Source organism: Triturus cristatus, chromosome 5_1 (genome assembly GCF_964204655.1).
Source record: "Triturus cristatus chromosome 5_1, aTriCri1.1, whole genome shotgun sequence".
Lineage (NCBI taxonomy): Eukaryota > Metazoa > Chordata > Amphibia > Caudata > Salamandridae > Triturus > Triturus cristatus.
The window spans coordinates 363,648,996-363,665,518 of NC_140587.1; the positions used below are offsets into that span (position 1 = coordinate 363,648,996).

Sequence of the window (16,523 nt, forward strand, 5' to 3'; positions counted from 1 at the left end):
ACAGCTGTACTGTAGGTCCCAAATATCGATTCAATCGGACCTCTTCTTTACATCTCACATTGACACTCACATGGGATAGTAAAAATGTCCATTCCAACAGGTCTCCCCACTCACTTCTCTCTCCCTTCAACCATGGCAGCTCAGGACCACAACTATAAACAAAACCTCAGATTTTATCTATATCAGGAAAACCCATAAGGGACATGCAGAGCTGTTCAAAGCTACCAGCATACAGAGAAACCTAAAACTATGCATCTGTCTCTTGCTCTTTGTCATCCAACACACTGCTATGCACAGCATCCCATAACAGCACCTCAGTGGTAGTCACACACAGCCAGAAAACCCTTTCCACATAGGATCAAAACGTTATCTCTCCACCACACACTCTACACCGTGTAGCCTGCTGCTCATTAAGGCAAGTGCTTCAGCAACACACATAGAGGTAGTAAACATAATATAAATGCTGCAGTACAATTGTCAAGCTTACTATGAAAGTAGTGGGCCTGGCTCGTATTGCACCAAAAGTATTGCATTATCTTAGTCATTGGTACAGTCACAAGATCTATATTACTCATCAGTACAGTCACCAGATGTATACGACAACTTATCTACTTAAAACGAGTTAATAACATTATTTGGACATCACTTTTGCACCACTTGAGAGCCACATTACACATATGTATACGTTTCAAATTCTGCAAAGCCCTTGTACTATTGTCCACCATCCCAAATGGTTACCACAAACCTCAGCTGGGTCACTCAACTCAATAGCAAAGACTCGTCACCCTCCAAATGAACCATTCCTCACTACTACCTTCAATGGGATTGTCAAACACATACACCCAAATTCATTATCCTTAGAGGCTCACTGTGCTGAGATGTATGCATAAAAACACTGCCCCTTAGCCTTTCTAAGTTTTAAGGAGTCTTCTCCAAGAACTACAACAACCAACTTAGGTTTCCACTGATATGCACAGGGCTGAAGGAATAATTACAGGGGTCATGATAAAAATGAACAATTTTAGGCTAGTCATCATATCAAGCACAGTTTGTCCCTGTAAACAAGGGCTGGTTGACACTGGATGAAAAGCACAGATCTCTCTAATGTGATGCTACACCAGAGTAACGTGCTAGTGAGAAGGTACCCAACACTTCACTGCCCATTAGCAAACACCAGTCATCATCAGCAGGACAGGGGCTGAGGGATTGCGACCAGTGGGGGCTTCTCACAAGGTGCCAACCAACACCTGTGTGGGAGATGCCCAGGGCGCACAGTGGACTCTGTGGATCAGTGAAGGCGCCGAGTCTCAGCACACACCGACAGAGGAAGAAGGAACCGACTAGCCTTGGCAGTACACTGACTGCCCGTGGGAGACTGGAACAGGGTGGCCAGCGCTGCCCAAAGTCTGTGAAACCCCCCCCCCCCCGGGGCTGCTCCCATCTGCACACTGCCCATCTCTCCGTGAGACAACAGGCCCCTCGCCACCAGTACTCACCATACGTCCAGACTCCGGGTGCTACCGCCTCCCCGATTCGGGGGGTGGGGGTGGTCCAGGGAAAAGAAATCGAGGGAGACAAGTGTGCCACCCACAACACAGCATGCGCAGCATAATGACATCACGAGTCTTTGGCAACTGCGCTAATCAAATCGAGTAAGCCGCAAGCTAAAGCGAAGCAACGAAGCAAACGTCATGTTTTCCTGTGACATGTGAAGGCAAAAGAGTAAAATCACTTAATCACCCAAGTGCTCACACTATATAATTGATCAAATTTTCATTAAAAAGCAGCGATCTCAGGGGGGTGGGGCAACCAGTGTTGTGTGAGGGGGTGGGGAAAGATGGGGAAATTACTTATGAGATGCGTAATGTAAATAGATGCGGTAATGTAAATAAAAGACTACATATATCAAATTAAAAGCATGCTGACAAAAAGGTCATCTAGTCAATCCATAGTAGGCGGCTTGAAAGCACTGTTCCTGACAGACAAATACACATTGAGAGAAGAGCTGTCAGAGCAAACGTGCATCCCTCTGCAGCAGCCACCGTGTGCGCAGCTGCTCGCTCCTGCGGTAATACTCAGTGGAAGTAAACTTTTCAGAGGAGGTGGGACATGCACCGACCAGTAGCCATTTGCAGGCTATGATTTTTAACTGATGTACACACAAGCCAATCCTAATCATAGGAGGAGTCAGGCTCCACAAAGAAGATGTAACAGAGCAAACGTGCGTCCCTCTGCAGCAGCCAACGTGCGCGCAGCTGCTCGCTCCCGCAGCAATACTCCGTGGGAGTACATTTTTCAGAAGAGGAGGGACATGCACCGACCAGTAGCCATTTGCAGGCTACTATTTTTAACTGACATACACACAAGCCAATCCTAACCATAGGAGGAGTCTGGCTCCACAAAGAAGATGTAACAGAGCTAACGTGCGTCCCTCTGCAGCAGCCAACGTGCGCGCAGCTGCTCGCTCCCGCAGCAATACTCCGTGGGAGTAAATTTTTCAGAAGAGGTGGGACATGCACCGACCAGTAGCCATTTGCAGGCTACTATTTTTAACTGACATTCACACACGCCAATCCTAACCATAGGAGGAGTCAGACTCCACAAAGAAGGTGTAAGAGATCATCTACAGCGCATGCGCTGTTCAGGCTCGACCTAAAAATGAAGCAAATACAGGCTTGTCAGTCAAGAAGTACACTGAGGTGTTTTAAGCAGCTAATGCGAAATAAAGAGATCATTTTTAAAATTCAATTTCAGACATTGTCTAAAATGTTTACTAGTGTTGAATGGAAGTTATAGGTATATTTTAGTCAGTTACCTTAAATCCATAAAATGTGGCAGTGTATGATATGTTTGTGAGGAACTCTGCAACATGAAAATACCAGTTGATAGAGTTTGCATTTGGGAGCAAAGCCATCCAGCCGGGCGCATGAGTCAGGCGTTGCTGCAGATAAGGAACAGTGCTGACACCTACAAAACACAACACATGACAGCATCATAAAACTGGCACCTATAAGTTGATAAGAATACAAGTATAGCGAGTGGCAGTCTGAGCCTCTCATTATGAGTGGGATGGAAAATTATGACCCTTGCTTCAGCTCCTGTTGGCTCAGAGTTCGGAATTATGGTTTATGAGTACTTTATTGCATCTGGTAATTACCAGGTGTGATAAAATCTACATCACCCAGAAAATGTCAATAGATCAAATTGAACAGAATTTAACAGTGCCTGGTCATTAACAGAAAATCCACATTTTGGCAAGGTAAGTACCAAAATCCGTAAATAATGCAACATTTTTTAAGGCAAAACTTGTAATTGGCAGATAATTAAATGCTAAATAAATACAATTAGCAAACTAGGGGACATATTACGGAAGTACACCAGGGGTACAATAGTTGTTTACGCCCGCTTTGCGTGCCCCCGTGGCACTTTAGTATTATCATCAGAGGACATTCCCTTATTTGCATGGGGCATAGCTCCATGCAAATGAGGAAATCCCTTTGCCTCTGCACCGGTGCTGTATTATAGATGTGGGGACAGAGACAAAGGAGCTGTCAGGAGGCCCCCTGACAGTGCACTACCTAAAAGGTGGCGCACTGTCAGTGTACTCCCTGATGGCAGCAATCTGGAGGGGGTAAAGGGGGTCCCATGGACCCCTCAGACATCCCCTTGCAGGTGGGTGCAGTCACTCACTGCACCCGCCTGGAAAAGGGAATATGTAAGCTCCCTTTAAAGTAAAGGCGGGTTCCAGCCTGCACTTAGAAACATGGTGCGGCTTCAAAGCAGCCGCTCCGTTTCTCGCATGAATGCGGCTGCCCTGGGGGCAGTGCATTCATCCTAATAAAACCACTTACCTTGTACTTGCCGCATCATCGAATCAGCGATGCGTCGAACACAAGGTAAAAGTTTTTTTCTTTTTTTAAATTTAATTTTACTATTCCCATCATATATCAACTTACCCAACCCCCGCCTCACCTCATTACTCTTACCTGTGCCGGCCGCCACTGCCCAGGAGGGATTAGATTCTATCAGGTGCAAATATTAACACAGCCATCCCCGGGGAAGTTGTATGAGTGAATGTCGTTTTGAAAAGTGGTATTGAGGTCAAGGGAGGTGGAGAAGAGTTTAACTACTATATACACAGTGAGACATCATAATGTGAAGGTTTTAGGTGTTTACCCAAGTGGAGGGAACTGGGTTTGGTTGGGATTGTAAAAAAAAAGTGGATAAACTGAAAAGTGGCCCTGCGCTCTCACCCACAATTGTCAGTTTATCCAGCTAATTAAAAGTTAATTGAATGTAATAAGGGTCGTGGGGAGTTAACATAAGTATACAGTAAAGATGTGTAAACCACAAAGAAAAGTTGTTGGTCTGATATTACTGTTTTTGTTGCTGATACACACAGTATCATGACAATCTGTCACCTATCAAATAATAAATAAGAATCAATATCAATAGCACTCAATTATTACTAAAAGATCATACATATTTGAAATTTGTTCAAATAACCAAATTGCTACATTGAAAAACATAGCACTGAAGTAGCCAACATGTGTTTTACGGAATCCCTGCTTCTGAAGTATAAATTCCACAAGCAGCAAAGAAAAGCTCCCATGGTGTACTGCTCAAAAACCGAAGTCCAGACCGACCTGGAATGTATTGTTTCTTGGATTCCAATTTAATTGCATCCGTTTCGTGCAGGAAATCCTGCGTGGCCCAACAACAAAATTCCAAGGCTGAGCAACCAATTAAGACACCAAGATAAGTTTCATGCTACAATCACTTCAAAGACATGGTGAAAAGCAATGATGCGTTCCCGCCTGAACCTCCTTATGCAATAGATTTTCACCATGTCTTTGGTTGTCTTAATTTCTTACTAGCTTTAGCGTATTTTATGGATTGTGTTGATTTCATGAAAATACACAAACTATGTTACCATAAGCATTGGAAAGAATGACATCCTGTCCAATAAGCGATGATGGTGAAGGATTGTTGAAGGCCAAACGATGAAAACTGACTGATGAATTGCAAATAAAACCATCAAAGCCAAAACTCCACTCCGCGCTTCGGCTGCACTCTGAGGGATTCAGAAGAGCACTTCTGGGAACTACTTTACGGCCCGCGGCACCTGCTGGAAAAACACATACGCCTTACATTAGCCAGACAATAGATGTGTCACTCCACATCAGTACCACGGTTACTGTGATTGATTCCTCAGATGCACATTCGTAATGGATATCACAATGTTTCAAACCAGGCACATTCGCCACTAGGAAGTGTAAGGTGTCCAGTAAAACTGGTTTGGATTGGTGGGGACTGACCAGGAAAAACTCTTGCCAAAGTCAGTGGCAACATATTGATTCAGTCACTCATATTAGGAATTTTCATGTAATGGCTGCTCACCCAGACCTGCTTTCGTCTAACCGATTAAGAACGATAATATGAGAAGCTAATATATAGGAATGCCTTCCCTCCCAATAAGGACATATCACTGTAACTGAGCATCAACTAGCAAATGGAAATGAGGTGCATCAATATAAACATTATGATGTGATCTGCGACCGGTAAATCAAAATATAGAATACAATTTACAATTAATAATAAATTAATTTTTAGTTTCCGGCACCCTTGCAATAATTCCGCCAATTGGAGCTAAATGTAGACACTTGACCATGCATCCCAGTTAATCCCAAGGTACTACACTTCTTTATTGTCTTTTGAGGTATGAGGAACAAGTTTAGGGGAATATTCACAAAATGCATTTTGTATTATAATTAGTACTGCACACGTATCACAAAAGGCTATTTACAAAACCCAATGGTGCAGACTACCACCTCTCTTATCTTTTCTGTGCAGAGATCTTCGCCAAGGTGGTGGAGATCTCTACACATGTAAGCTTATTACTTTGTAATAAATGTGGGAGTGAGGAGAGAAAGTGACTGTAAATGGGGAACATTCACTGCTAACTGAGAGGGGTTATGGGGAAATTTTAAGAGGGGTTTAAGAGGGACATGGTAATAAAGCACACACATCTACAAAAGAGAAAGACTATTCCTATTCATAAACTACACTTGTAAAGTTAACACGGCTCTCTAATGGTGTCAAGATATATCTCAATTTCACATTCCTTCACAAATAGTGAGAGAGCCTCAGTCACAAGTCCCTCAGATTATCAGCTGGCACATTGTCTCAGTGCTGCCATTAAGCTCGAATGGGAGTAACATTTCAATACATATTTAATACTGAGTTAATGGCAATTACCTGTAAGTGATCCATCAACATCAATCAGAACAACTTCATGCTCCCATCTGAATGCAGCCTTGTTACTTGTGTTAACAAACTGGATCCCATCAAACTTTGCACTCCAGCCACCGCATCTGTCTGTACACACCCGAGCGACAGAGGTCACACCAATGGCAGCACAGCTGCGATCAAAATTTATGAACTTTGTCATAGAAACTGTAAGTCCTTCATCAAAGGGAAGGATAATGCCTCTGGAAGAGCAGTATGTAGCACCTAGTCCAAGCTCATCCAAATGCCCAACAATGGTGGCATTCTTTATGACAGCTCCGTTGGTCTCCCCCCATCCTCCAACATAGTCGAGGAGTATTCTCTTAGTCTCTATGCCAGCATTATCATTGTTTACCATTAGAAAATTCCGGAAATGAAGAGCACCACCATTTACCCATTCAGCTCCTTTTTGGCAATTCCAGGTTGTCAATGAATCAAATATGGCAGGCTGTGGAGTACGGGAATAGCAGCTGCCACCCTGTGTGGGGAAATAGGACTCAAAAATCCAGATCCCAAACCATCCCTGAGAGTGGACAGTGTTGTTATAGAACTCTCCAAGAGGAATCTGTTTTTGACAAATATTTGGGTCAAAGGAAGAACCATCAGGGTGGTCATGCATTCTGTACCAGAAACCAAAGTGGGTTCCGCCTGCTGCAGCATTGTGCCTGATCGTGTTGTTTGGATTAGTCACCCAAAATGCAGCTGGATTAACATCATCGCTGAGAAGACTTGTGCTCTGCCTGACGAACACTGCAAGGTTGTACTGCAAAATATTGCCATGCTCTATTCCATCTTCTATGAAAAAAGCTCCTCCCATGATATCAAATATCACATTATTCTCCACAAGAAGATGGTGAGTGTTGTGAATGGTCACAGCCCTGTTGTACGTCTGATGAATTGCACAACCTCTCACGTAAGACGTAAACTGCATATCACCCATCAGATGCCAGTGTATGGGGTACCGTCCCAATCTAAATGCTTGACCAGCATGAAATACCTGTAAAAATGAAACCAATATATATCACTGTAAGGCCAATACTATTGGATATTAAGTAACATGCGACACCCCAGTACCTCCCTTAGGAGGCCTCTAGCACAGTTATATGACATTTTAGGAACTCATTAAGTCAATATTAAACTTGAGACAATGGAATGTGGAATGTGGAATTGCTTATGAATTGAATCTAAAACCAAAGGATTCAGCTTCTTACAAAATACTTACATTTTTGATCTACACGTTTCTAAACTGCTAGTACAGCATTATGGTTTGCTGCAGAGGGCGGTAGCAGTTGATGATGGCCCTTGACCCATGTTAGAGGCCTGAGCTCCATGCAAGGTTGAAGGTTTATATTGAGTCAGAGGTGCCTTCAATAACTGCTGTGCCCTGAGGCAAAAGTGCAATTACAGTATTAAAACATTCCAACCACTGAGTGTAGTATGGTCTAAATTACCTGTAAAAAAGAAAGGCAGAGCTTCAAATGTTGAATCAGAAGGTCCATACCGGCCATTATTGACCCTCAGCCACTTTATTGTTTTCCAATGGATCACTCAATATCACAATGTTTCAAACACGTGTTACTGCAATCAGACTATTAGCAACCCCCACCAAAAACAGGGAGCAATGCGGGAGCAGATGCTGGCACTCATTTTACTAACTAGGTGAATAGCTTGTGCAGAGCTACCCCAGCCTCTTCAGAAGCAGCAAGGGAAGGAGAAAAGACAGCTGTGCCTGAACCCAATGTCTCAGAAGAACAAGGTCCTCCCACAGCACATGCTATTTAGACCAGAGCTTGGCCACAGCACGTTGAAGCAAAGTTAAAGCGCTTTAACCTTAGTAATACCCAGCTAAGGGAGCATTCTGATTTGCTGGCCTGCTCCAAACGTCACACGTAGTGTTACAAGTAGGCCTTATTGTTGCAACTCTCCTCTCTGCTATATCTGTAACTCAATTTGGCCTTTTATGGCAGCCTTACACACTGCAGTAAGGCTGGTATTAGGCACTAAACTACCTGATCTTGTAGTCGTCCCAGTCCAGAGGTTGCCTATTGAATTTGAAAGTCTATTTAAATTGGCTTCAGTAGTGTATTTATTTCTCCACTTTGAAAGCCCAAAGTACCTTTCTGCAAAGCTGTGACACACTTATCTTAAAAGAATTTTTAAAAGAACAGCATCTCCTAAAGCACCTCCAAGATCTGGAATTCCATTCCCCTTGAGATGCAGACTAATCTTTAACTTGATGTTTACAATAAGATCTGAAATGCTTAATGTTTCAGCAAAATGATCAGTGGCATTGCATGATATATTCTTGTACTGAGAGTTCCGTAATCCCAATCACTACATAAATCTGCCCAGCAGTCTTGATGGTGGCTCGTTTTCACCCTCTATAGTATAAAATAATTTCTACTTTGGAAACACAAGCTTAAAAGGCCTTCTCTCTACAGAGTTTTCTTGGGGCATTTGTATTAATCTTTGTTGTTTGGTGTGTTTTTTGGACTAGGTGCTAAACAGGAAGGCTGCTGCCCATGCTGACCTAATTTATTTTATTTAAATTGCTCTTGGATTTTACACACAGACACAATTGTCAACTTGTATGCATCTGTTTCAGGGTCGTTCAATTCCTCCAGCTAGTTGCATCATTTAGTTCACTTTCCATCCCTTTTCAATCAACTTAAAACATACAATTACAATTTATCTTAGACTTTTTTTTACCAGTCTGATTTGTTCCTAACATTTTTTGTGTGTATGCATTTTGTGACAAAAGTTGTTTCCGGTTTAGTTATTCCGAAAGATGAGCTTTTTGTTTAATTTTAACTTGATGAATGACTTGCACATGGGGTATGCCCTATATCAGGACTCATTTCCTTTCAATTTCATTGGTGAAATATTTAGGATGGAATTTGGACTTTCTAGGATGAATTGCATCATTAGTGGTGTGTCCATCATGTTTTTCTCTGAGGGCTTCTAATATCAAATCCCAGTCATTATAAGTGATATCCCCATATGTATGATTTTGTTGCTTTGTGATTTCCATCATCTTAGATGTAGACCATCTTTTTAGACTAATATTTATGCACTGGGGGATGAAGACTTAATTTTAAGCCAAGCAGCCCTGACTTATTCAGAGTAGAAGTCATGCAACATGGAGACCATAGGTTGTTATAGTTTTAAATTTCCACCTGAATTTGCAACTGGAACTTCATTTGTCAATGAAGAGTAACAAGTACAAACTATAGGAGGAATGAAAACAACAAATCAGCACATTCTCTGCCACCACAACCTGATGATTTTAGGTTCTTTGTGCATTCTCTATTATTACAGGGAAAAAGACAATGACCATATGTGCATATATTTCAGTTATCATTAAAAAATGTTTTGTGATGAAGGATGATCAGCATATATAGTATTTCAGCTCATAAAAAATCTCATCATCAGTCTCCAAAGAGGACATAACACAGTAGCCAGAATGTGTCTGCACTTCAAGAGTAGGCATCACATTGAACTGCTGTTGAAATATCTATATTGGCTTCAGCCTAGATTCAAGATCAATATGCAAGGCGCGTCCTGGGGCACAGGCCCTGGAGACCTTTGGAAATGTGCCCAGCTTTCTTCCTCAGCAATGGACCTGTTATCGTCTTCAGCTCACCTGATCCAACAACAATCCTTTAAAACACCAAAGATTGTTGAAAATCCTTGCAGTTCCAGAATACAAAACTATGGAGCTTCCTTAGCACCTGTTTTCAAAAAGTCCATCACCTCCAACTTAGGAAATTCTTTAAAGAAGAAAATTGTAAACAGGCTATCAATTGAGTCTTATGTCTTCATGGGACCAATTAAAGAATGACAGATCTTGGTTCATTCTACACATCTGTTGGAATGCTAACTCCCCTTTTAAAAGACTTTTGTTTGGTTCTCATCTGACTATTAAAGCACTAAGAGGACACTGAGAAGATGGTGTAGCAGCTAACAAATTTCTAAATAAATAAATATATTAGGAAGGGGCAGACTTAAAAAATGATTGTGAAAAAAAGGCCCTTGGAGGGTAAAGACTTATTCTTAGCAATCATGAGCTAAATAGTATTGGCCGTTGCCTGAAGCTGAAAATAACCAACTGTAGTGCACATATTTCTATATAGCATTTTATGAAGCCTAATTGAATAATAATTAATTTACTCTGCTTTGAGTCAGAGAAATCCAAGCAATCATTGATGCCTATAAAATTATCCTTCCTGGAAATACAGCGGAATTTATAAAAAGTTATATGATAAACATTTCCTTTATTCGAAAAGAAGAATTATGTTGGCATTATCACATTTCTAATTGTTAAATAAAACAGAGAAAGCAAAATACCTCAACGTATTCAATCCTCCCAATTGCAAGTTGTTTGTTTGGCTGCGGCGCGTGGAACATGATGCAACCACCAAACTGATCACTGCCAATTTCTTCACCAAAGCGCCCCTGGAAACATGTCTGTGTGGCAAATTCGCCTGTAAATTGTTGATAGAAGAGGAATGAGCTATAGTATTAGAAAAATGGAGAAAGGAGGCAAAATGTAGAGGCTCTAAGGGCTACTTCAATATTTGTAATTGTTTGAAAGTGCTTTTTCTCTTTCTTCCCACTTACCTGTTTCCCCTGGCGTCGGTATCCTATCCTTGGAATCTGTAGCTACTGTTAGAGTTACCAAAGAAATAACTGCAATAAATGGTGTTTGTCATGATACTGACCCTATCTGACCTCTCTGGCAAACCCAGATCTTATAGAGTATTACATGGACCCCCCATTTTCCTGTTTGTTTGGCTTGCATGTTTTAACATTGAGTACTCCCTAATATGCACTTTCTAGTATAGATGGTGTTAGAAATGGTGGTCTCTACATGGCAAGGGTTTGCACCTTTGTCCAAATAGGGACCCTTCTTTCTAGTCAGGAAAAGGAAGTTACACTCCCATAATAACCCCCACTCACCCACTTGGTACCTGGGCACGAGCAGTTAGGCTTATCTCAGAGGCAGTTTGTAAAGCATTTGCACATAACCTACAGTAATACAGTGAAAACACTACGAAAGGACACTACACCATTTTAGAAAAATATCCAATATTTTTATATAGTTAAAACAAGACCAAAACGAGAAAAATCCACCATACAGTATTTAAATATATGCACTTTGGAAGTATGACCTTAAAATGCAGTTTCTTGAAGTGCTACTTTGGTGCTGAGAACAACAGAATCCAGCAGTTCTGTCTGACCTGGTTGAAGTGTTGGCAGCCAATCAAATTTCTGTAGGGTCTCAGTAGGATGTTGGGCTCCTAGCTATCCATGTTTTTTAAACTTGAACATCTCTGAAACTACTGAACTAATTCACACCAAATTGCAAAAAGCACAGTTTCTGGACCAACTTCTAGATTTGTGCCCGATGTGATGTAATTTCTTTCAGTGGTTCAGGCTTTAGTCATGTTCAAAAAATGAAAAATCCCCATAACATAACATGTAACATAACATGGGGAAAACGCGCTTTGGGACCCCTCTTTTTTTTTGGGCCCCCGTTTGACGATCACTCCGAAACTTTCAACATAGCAGCTGAACCAAAACAAGAAGTTTAAAAAAAAGTTTGTGAAGACTCGTCAGGTTATGCCAAAGTTATTGGGGAAACAAAAAACGCTTTTCCTATGGAATCTTTGGTCGTAACTATAACTACTTACTGGCTACTTTCAGTGGGTAATATATATATACATATTTCCTCTCTCAGTCTACCTTTGCGTGAATCATGGCGCACTTTGGTAGTGCGTCCTCAGTTGCGACAGGTCCAAGCCGCTGCATATTGTCTCCACAAGCACTGTTTCTCTCAGTACAACACGGGTCACACTCCAATGTTGTAAATCCAATATCTATTTTATTGGTTGTATCCTCAGTTTGTTACAAACAAATACACAACTGGTTTCGGTCCCCCTTGCGGGCGTTCGTGGATTACCGCCTGCTGCCGATCGATGCTCTGACATCCATTATACTGAACTTTTTAAGCTCTCGAATCGGTCATTTAGACTGCCTTCGCTACCGGCTCTTCCCTCTATCATCTTAACATATAAAATCTAGAACCTCAGACCACTGTTGAACACTAGGCGCCGGCTGTTTTGACGTCTTTATTCAAAAGTTTTGCCTGACGTCGATCACTTACCGGTTGACGACGCCATCTGGTGGATAAAGCCTGAACTCCAATTCATTAGCATTATTTTGAATAACGCTGTCTTCGATCACCTTTTATAATTATCTTTATACAGATTCTTCCATTGAACTTTTTTACACCACTTCAACTCTTCCAGCAGACTAACTTACTCTGTTTGGTCTTCCATTGTTCATCAGAACCCCATGGACTCCTGTTTTGATTGCACAGTTACGCCCTGAAGAAGGTGACACCCCGATTTTTGGGGGTGGCAACACCGAAACGCGTGTCGGCGTGTCTCTGGGAAATCATAAATCCCTGTTCCCTATGCATTTCATTGTTTGAATCAAATATTATATATCCATATTGATTTGACCATTTTTCCTTTTACCCATTGATTCTAGTTTTCGTGCTATCTTTGATGTTAGCACGCACCAAAAGTGGATCATGAACCTGAAATCTAACTGATTGACGAAAGGATATATATAGATATACTTTAACAAAAAGTTTCTGTTATCTGTATAGGGAATTGATATCAGTTTTGGGCATCATGTTTGATGAATGTTTAATGTTTAATGTGCTTTCACAGTTAGAATGGGTTATGTGAGTGTTAGGATGTATGTATGTATGAATGATATGGAAGGTAGTCCATGGGAATTTTCATTTTCAAGGATCAATGCCATTTCGTTGTATATATTTTATGATGACAATAGTAAAATTAAAATAAAATGTTTTGATTAAACTATTATTTTTATTTTTCCTTTTTTATTCCCTTGACTTGAGCACATGGTATAGCTGGAGCATTATACTTGACGACTTTATTGCGTTCTTTTGAAAATAAATAGGTAGTGCACTCTTGTTTTTTGATACCCCTTTTGCACTACCTATATCGTCTTAGGGGTACCCCCTTGTTTTAATGGTTGTTCGGTCCCCCTGGGACCTTGCTCACTGTATATTTTGTCAATTAGTCTTTTTGCTATTTTCATACATTTTTTACTGCATTGTGACTTTACCACATAGTCTAGGAATTGTAGTTGTCTACAATAGGGGTGCTCACTATAAAAACTGTGAAATGTGCAAATTACGCATGACTAAAAAAGTGTATAAAACATCTTAACATTTCAGAACATTCATCATGAGTTTTAATTTTAACATATCATGTCATGTCCCAAATTATGGCTTTTCCATGTAAAGCCTTTGATTTTCAGAGAGTGGCATTTCAATATCTATTTCCGGTAGTGTTGTACATTGCCAGCTTGGCTTCGTATATTGCCGCACCCTCTAGCGTGCTCTGTGCAGAGATTTCGTTTCAATTTGGGCTCTGTAGTTTCTCTGAACATAACAATTGTTGTTTTCTATTTTCCATTACCTCTTCCAATGGATTTATCAGTTTTCTGTGAATCCTTCAATTTTTAGGGAGTGTCCTTTCAATGTTTATGCTAAATAAATGACAACATTACTCCATACATTTCAGCACCCTCTACTGTGCTCTAGTCATGGACTATCTATTCGACTTGTGTGGTTTCCGCAAGCCTTACCATAGTTGTTTCTGAATTTTAATTTACACCCTCCAATGGATTTATCAATTGTAAACCAGGACTCAGTTTCATTTTTTTACATTATTTCCATTACTCAATATATGAGACATCTTTATATGCCAATAGCTTCTCTGTCACATTGATGCTGTGAAAGTTAAAACCCCTCCTATTGTGATGTGGCCAAGTGACCAACATAGTCAGTCACATCACTGATGACATCTCAAATGACGTCACTATTGACATCATCCTATGACTGTTAGTGTTTTTAAAACTTTTATGATTGTTAAATATATATACCAAGGTGCATTTGGGAATCAGTGGGTGTATGAGTGCCTGTATGGATGATTCAGTGGGTGTTAGACTGACTGTTTATGGGAGTGATTAGGTGTCTTGGTGAATGTATGGGTGAGTGACTAGTTTGTGTGAATGTCTGTATCAGTCTGTCAGTTGGTGTCTCATTGTGTCTTTATGGGTTTGTGAGTGGGTATTTGAGTAGCTGTATGGGTGATTGATTAGTTGTGTGAGTACCTGTATGGATGTATGAGTATCTATGTGGGTGGGGGAGGGTGTGTGTGTGACTGCCTAAATAGATGAGTAAGTGGGTGAGTCCATGACTGTATGGGTTAGTGAGTACATTTGTGATGAGCTGTGTGGTTGACTGAGTGTGTGTATGGGTGTGTTGGTGAGTGAATGAATGTGTCAGTGGTATATGGGTGAGTAGCTGCATATGTGAAAGGCAGCATCGGTGAGTGTTGGTGTATGAGTGACTGTGTGAGTAAGTGAGTGTGTGCTTGTGTCAGTGACTATAGGTGAGTGAGTATGTGTTAGTATCATTATGAATAAGTGAGTGTGTGGGTGTGTGTGTGTAACTGTATAAATGAGTAAGTGGCTGTGTGATTGACTCTATGGGTGAGTGAGTAGGTGAGTGTGTAACTCTAGGGGTGACTGTATGGGTATATGAGTGGACATATCAGTGGCTGTATTAGTGAGTGATTTGGTGTGTGAGTGGCGGTATGGGTGACTGAGGGGATGTGTGTGTAGACCTATTAATCAGTGAGTGGGCATGTAAGTACTGGTATGGGTGTGTCAAAGGTTTTGAGAATGGTTGTGTGGAAGTTGGTGTGGGTGTAGGAAAGGTTATATTGGGGTGTGAGTGGGTGTCAGAGACTCTGTGGATGATGTCACAAGTGATGTCATTTGAGAAGTCATTAGTGACTGACCATGGCATGTGTGATGTAATATGTGAGGTCATAAGCAATGCATTGCGAGGGCGCAAGTTATAGTTAGCTCAGCTACCTATAACTGCTGAATTTCTCTGGTTTTGTATGAGTGAAACGTGACACTAAGTATGACGCCTCTGTAACCTTTGTTTTTTTTCAGTGAATTTCTATAGTTTTTTATTCCATTTCCTAACTTTAACATCCCTGTAACCTTTGGGGTTATTTTCAGCAAATTTACTTTTTTTTTAAACTAGAAGTCACGTTTGCAGAGTGGTGGAGAAATGGGGCCAGGCCTCCAAAATTGTATGATATACATATCATACAAGTTTCATCCTTCAATTTTATATATATATATATCAGAAAAAGTCTCTCCAATACCCACAGAGAGGGAACGAGAAGCACTCTACTGCCAGCATATTTTTATTTCAAAACAGGACATCAAACAGGAATGCCCCCCGACGCGTTTCGATATGTTCATCTTACTCATGGGGTAAAGCGGCAGTTCAAACAATGTGTGCTTCGCGCTCATATTTTATACTTTTCAAGCAGACGACCAATGATATTCAACTCTCATGCGAACTACTTTCCCAGTGCATTGTGGTCCCAATAGTCTCTTGAGCACAACGCTAAGCACACATTTCGTAAAACCCAAGTGGGATCACCTCTTTAATGTCCATATGAATTTCCCAAGTCTTGCAGTCCCGAATGCAGCGTTACTTCAAAGCTGCCAGGCCCTCTACGCAGACAATCTGCGATGGCTCCATCCATCCGTGATTAATCCAGGCGGTGAGTGCCATAATTATCGAGGTGGTGCTGTCTCATGGCGGCGTCGGGCTACGTCGTCAATAATATCAGAAAAAGTCTCTCCAATACCCACAGAGAGGGAACGAGAAGCACTCTACTGCCAGCATATTTTTATTTCAAAACAGTACATCAAACAGGAATGCCCCCCGAATGTGTGCTTAGCGTTGTGCTCAAGAGACTATTGGGACCACAATGCGCTGGGAAAGTAGTTTGCATGAGAGTTGAATATCATTGGTTGTCTGCTTGAAAAGTATAAAATATGAGCGCGAAGCACACATTGTTTCAACTGCTGCTTTACCCCATGAGTAAGATGAACATATCGAAACGCGTCGGGGGGCATTCCTGTTTGATGTCCTGTTTTGAAATAAAAATATGCTGGCAGTAGAGTGCTTCTCGTTCCCTCTCTGTGGGTATTGGAGAGACTTTTTCTGATATATATATATATATATATATATATTTTTTTTTTTTCTTCAAGCATCCTTGAATTTTATGGAATGATTGATTTTTGGAAAAATAAGGGGA

General features: G+C 41.1%; 1 protein-coding gene across 2 annotated transcripts in view; it reads right to left on the reverse strand.

The window, feature by feature from the left end:
* LOC146830894 (fibrocystin-L-like) overlaps positions 1-16,523 on the reverse strand; it is a 1,907,335-nt gene that overhangs the window by 483,378 nt on the left and 1,407,434 nt on the right. For both annotated transcript variants that reach the window (XM_085605084.1, XM_085605082.1), the window contains exons 49-52: positions 10,636-10,772; positions 6,259-7,285; positions 4,934-5,128; positions 2,816-2,967 (exon numbers count right to left, since the gene is read on the reverse strand). In XM_085605084.1, coding sequence (XP_085461210.1) covers positions 2,816-2,967; positions 4,934-5,128; positions 6,259-7,285; positions 10,636-10,772 — 1,511 coding nt within the window. The remainder of the gene's footprint in view (positions 1-2,815; positions 2,968-4,933; positions 5,129-6,258; positions 7,286-10,635; positions 10,773-16,523) is intronic.